This window comes from Eulemur rufifrons, chromosome 24 (assembly GCF_041146395.1).
Source record: "Eulemur rufifrons isolate Redbay chromosome 24, OSU_ERuf_1, whole genome shotgun sequence".
Taxonomy (NCBI): domain Eukaryota; kingdom Metazoa; phylum Chordata; class Mammalia; order Primates; family Lemuridae; genus Eulemur; species Eulemur rufifrons.
In genome coordinates, this window is record NC_091006.1 from 17613519 (window position 1) to 17618977 (window position 5459).

The 5459-nt window shown below is 47.9% G+C and overlaps 1 protein-coding gene across 1 annotated transcript; it reads right to left on the reverse strand.

Moving 5' to 3' along the window:
* Positions 1-537: 537 nt before the first annotated feature.
* On the reverse strand, positions 538-3981 carry AURKC (aurora kinase C). The gene is made up of 6 exons (XM_069456957.1): positions 3776-3981; positions 3296-3487; positions 2776-2914; positions 1814-1962; positions 1032-1206; positions 538-836 (listed from the first exon to the last, which is right to left on the reverse strand). Exons 1-6 carry the CDS (start codon positions 3979-3981, stop codon positions 666-668), a joined length of 1032 nt encoding a protein of 343 aa, XP_069313058.1. The 3' UTR covers positions 538-665.
* Positions 3982-5459: the final 1478 nt, after the last annotated feature.

A 5459-nucleotide genomic window follows, 5' to 3' on the forward strand; every position in this document is an offset into this window, starting at 1 on the left:
GGTGCCATCAGCGTACCACAATAAACGCAGGGAGCAGCTGCCACATAAAACTGTGACATGAGGTTATAGGGGAAGGTTGGAAGGGGACTCCCCACATTGCTGTGAAGTGTGACTTCAGAAGAGATGATGTTGTGTCTATTACAGGGATGACTTATTCTGATGCAACCAGAATATGACACAACACTGAGGTGCCAGTGGATTCATTTGAGGACTGAGTGGCACTGATGTGCAGGAAAACATTTCAGAAACAGCAGCATGTTGAATGTCACTACAAAGGGAGTGGACCCTTGTGTTGATGACAGTCCTGTTTCACACATGGGGAATAGTTGAGTCAAAGAGTCACTGTGATAGGTGACAGGTTATGTACTCTCAGGGCATTTATCTACAAGAAAGTAGGCAGTAGTTTTCAAGGAGAGTGAAGTCACCATCTCCAGGGCAGGGGGGCAAAATCTTGGGCAACTGTCATGGGAAAGAGTTTCCACAAGAAATTCAGATTCAGCGTAGTCACACACTGACTCACACAACTATAAAGACCTAGTACAAAATTATTCAGCTTTTTAAAGATGCACAACGCTAATATAATAAGAGAAGAAACAAACAAGAAAGATAAGGTAGCAACGCCAGAACTCTCTAAACAAACAGCAAGGAACAGAGGCAGACAGGGCTCAGGAAGCCATCTGAGGACAGGGAGGCAGCACCCTCTGGGAATGGGTCTGGACCCAGGGGTGCTTCAGGATCTGGGCCAGGGGCAGCCGCTCCTGGGGATTGTATCTGAGAAGCTTGGAGATCAAGTCCTGGGCTCCCAAAGGCATTGTTAGGGGGAACTTCACATCTACCTGATGAAGCCAGGAAAGAAGAAAGAGAAGTTTGATTAGTTTCTTTGGTTAATATTCTTCCCATTTTTTTTTTTTTTTGAGTCCCTTCAAAGCACTCTGGACCTTTGTAGACAACCTTGTGTGTGTGCCCTGGTCCCCACAGGCCCAGCAGCCAACCAGCTTCCCCACAAATGCCCAAAAGTGTGACCATCCCACCTTGAGGATGCGTTTGTAGGTATCGTTGTGGGAGGCGCTCTCAAAGGGTGGATTTCCCACCAGCAGCTCATAGCAGAGCACCCCAATGCACCACAGATCCACCTTTGCAGCATATGTTCTCCCCTCGATCATTTCTGGAGGCAAGTAGTCCAGTGTTCCACACACTGTGTTTCTCCTAGAGGAGGGCAGAGAAGGGAACACTGAGCAGAAGCCCAGACCGAGGGAAATCCTCCTTCCCAGCTTCCAGTGAGATGGGAGACCTTAGGACATCCTGGACAGTCCTCTCCTGAGCACAGGGGTTTGGAGACAGACTTTTTAAATGGACCAAGGTTAAGAGAAGGCAAGTACTAGGACCTACTAAATCCACTATTTGGAATTATTCATACAATTATTTAGCTCATGATCCAGAATGTTTCCACAAGAATATTCTCAGCATCAAGAAAGATTTGGAGCCTGGGCAGTAAGTCAGTGGGGCATGGTGGCACGCGCCTGTAATCCCAACTACTCGGGAGGCTGAGGCACAAAGATCACTTGAGCCAGGAGTTCAAGGCTGCAGTGAGCTATGATCGCCCCACTTCCCTCCAGCCTGAGTGACAGAGTGAGTCCCTGTCTCTAAAACATGTATAAACAAAATAAAATTTAAAAATAAAATAATAACTTGAAAAAAGCAACATTCAACTATAAACCCAGGTTTGTATCTGCGTCTTACTTGTGGAATAACTTAAAATGGATCATTCCTAACTAGTACTCAGGGCCCACCCCACTACCACCACCAAACCTACCTCAGAGAGGGAGTATGCACAGAACAGCCAAAATCTGCAATCTTCACCTCACCCCTGAATCCCAGCAACAGGTTTTCTGGCTTAATATCCCTGTGAATCACTTTCTTGTCATGGCAGTAAGTCAAGGCATCTGCCAACTCCTCTATTATCTGTGTGAGCAAAGAAAAGGCAATCTGGAAGTGAAGCCTGCCACAATTTCCCTGCAAGGTAGAATACCCCTCATGAATTTTATGATTGTAGTGGGATCTTTTATTTTTTGCTTTTCAGCTCCATTACCTCCTTTTTAATAGCATTATGGTTACTGGTGGGGAAAGATTTCCTCTCCCCCATTTTTTTGGTGTTACAGGATGGATGTTACAGGATGGACAGATCTTCCTTGTTGCCCTAGCACAGCAAGTAGCCACACAGCCTACACTGAGCTATTTAGATGATCTCCCACAGGACTTTGAGGACTGAGGAAATGATACAGAAACAGGAGGAAAGATAGAAGATCATTAATTTTGACAGAGAAAACTGACTTGGCCATTGCTGCTGGAAGATCACTGTTGTGGTTTCCTTTCTAGAAATCTCTTGGTACCTATTTCTAAGCCAGTTCTATCCACATTCAGTGAACTCCTTCACAGCCTTTTGGTTTGTTTCTTTGCATAAGGTAGATTCCGTTGCTTACAACCAAAGAATCCAAACTTATACACACTACTTATTAATGTTCTAGAGATACACCAAAGGTAATTAGAGTACACAAATGTGAAGCTGTAGGATGTTTTCCTCATTATATAAAATTTACATATGTGTCCATCTGGAGTTTATTCAAAACAAAATTTAAAAATAAATGAAAATTTAAAAAATAAAATTTACAGAAATAAACTTTTAAAAAAGAAATCTAGACACTCATGACAGCCACAAACAGACCTCCACCAGCCCACAGTAAACTCCCAGACCCAGAGTCTCCAGGCCCTCCTCACCGTGGCTGTTCGCTGCTCATCGAATTTCTGGTTTTTCTGCAGCTCCTTGTAGAGCTCACCCCTTGGAGCATATTCCAGGATCAGGTATATCCTGCGAGTATCATGGAAGTAATTATACAGCCTTAGGATATTGGGGTGTCTGAAAGAAGGATGGAAGAAGGGTCACAGTTTTCCCTGAGGCCCAACACATGATGCTATCATCAGTGATTGGTCACAGAAGTGGCAATCGTGCTGGGACCAAAATAATAACAGCTCAGTCTGGGAGTGAGTGAAGGGAGAACGGGAATAGGTATCAAGATTTGGGTGCCTGCCACAGAGAGGGAGATTTACATGGTGTAACTGGAATGAACTGCAGAGAAAAATCTTAAAGGTAGAAGCAAAGGGCTTTCTTGGGGGTAGTGTTGGTGGGGGTAGAATTTTATGCTACCAAATTCTGGGTTCAGATGTCAGAGATGGAAGAGGAAAACAGGCGAACGAGTAAAGACCCAGTGTGGGAGTCTCACGCCGAGACTGTCCTTACTGTAGATGCGACTGGATTTCAATTTCCCTGCGTAGCTGGTGCTCCAGTCCTTCCTTCTCTATCTGGGACTTGAAAAGAACCTTCAGGGCCACAATAAAATGGTTTTCCTTGAGGCGAGCCAGGTACACATTCCCAAATTTCCCCTTGCCCAGAGGACGCCCGATTTCAAAGTCATCAATTATGAAGCGCCGCCTGCCGAGAGAAGAATAGAGCCTGAGCTCGGGAGGGAGGGCAGGTGGAAGAAAAGTCAGGGATCCCGAATGCTCCCCTTCCTCTTTTACGTTCTCCTCCCTCTGCCGCCTTCCCTTCTCCTGGGCCCAGCCTGGGTGTGCTGTCGGTCCAAGGAGGCGGCCCTCCCTCCTCACGCCTAGCTTGGGGTTCATCCCTGGGTTCCACTCCCTCCCTTCTGCACGGGTAAGCCGAAGGCACGCACCTGGCCAGGTTGCTGGGCGGCGGGGTTTCCGGGCCTACTGCACCTACGGAAAGGAGAGGAGGAAGATGGGGACGGGGGCAGAAGAAGGGGAAGGGGGAGAGGGAGACATGTCAACACGTTCTTCTGTGCACCACACCCCAACCACGGACACCAGTCTTTCCTTCTCCACCCTCTTTCTCTGGTCGCAGTTCTTACCCTTCTCACCTGTGGGCTCTTCTTTGCCCATCTGCGTCACAGACTTGGGGTCACTCATCAGGTGAGGACAAGCTGACACCTTACTGAGCCCTAGAGAACTGGGAGCTCAAGTTCACGAGTGCCTGAAGAGGGGCAGTAACCTCCAGGCAGAGGTTCTTCCAATCCCACCCGCGGCCTCGTGGGGGTCCCTGCGAGGGTCTCAGGCTCCAAGATCCGGCGCGTCGTGGGGAGTCTGGGCAACCCCGGGCAGGCCTTTTATAGGACGCGCCCTGGTCTGGGACCTGAGCGGGTGATTCCTGACTGATTCCCATTGGATGAAATTTGTGACGTCACCGCAGCGAGTCCAATAGAAAAGACAGAAATGGGAACTTCCGCCTGGGCCCCGAGCGTGGAGCCAATGGGACAGCAGGGGGCAGAGTGAGGACCTGGCCGGAACGTGAAAACCCGCTGAGGTGGCCACTGAGGGGAAGAGGCTGAAGTGCTAGGGGGCCTGAATGGGCGCGTGAACAAACCCATAAATCCACAGGGGTGCGCGCAGTATAGCAAGTGCCCAGATGCGCGTGTGAGTGAATATAAACCAACGTCACGAGCGTGGCCCGACCACAAACCCCAAACCACACGCGCTCAACCCGCCCCTGCTTCGGGTCGTGTCGGATTCAGGTCGCGCTCGGGGGCGTCTCTGCTGGCACACGAGCGCGCGGGACACCTCGGGGGGGCCCCTAAAGTACGCACCTCCACCCCGACTTCCACGCGTGCACCCAGCCGCGGGGCCTGGGAGCGGTGATGCCCCGCAGCACTCATGCCTGCCCTCCCACAGGCCTTGTGTTTGTTGGGCTCTGTAGTTTGCATTTTTGGTCTCAATAAAATCAGCCCACGTATTTACTTGCTTAGCAAATACAGAAGTTTCAAAGACATTTGGAATTGGATTCTTCTAGACAGGGAACAGATGCGGGAGAAATACAATTGAAAACACAATCTTCTCAATCCAGAAGACCTCATCACAGAGTAAGATGATTTATGGTAGCAATAAGTGCTCTGAGGAATAGAAAACAAAGTGATAAAGGAGAGAGTGCTTGAGTGTGGTTACTCATATTGGGGACATATAATCAAAAACAAAATTTCCCAACCCAGAAAACTTCTTCACGAAGGTAGTAGAAAAAGAAAACAGTTTTATTACTGAATAAACATCAAACGAGAATGTGATGCACATTTCAGGCAACACATTACAAAGACAGAAGAAAAAAAAACTCACCCTTTTGTATAATCAAGCAGATACAACCCATTACATACATACATATTCTCAAAATTAACAATAATTAAACCTCAAGTAAGAGAACATGAAAGGACCGCAGAGGCTTGGGCCCAGGCGATGGAGCTATGGGTGCTGGGCATCAAACAGCAGAGGATTATTCCCAGGGCTTAAAACCTAATGGAACTTTTTCTGCTGGATTTTTATGCACCTTGGGACTGATGACTCCTCTCTACATTCCATTTTCTCCCTTTCTGGAATAGGAATATTTATGACTATTATCCTAT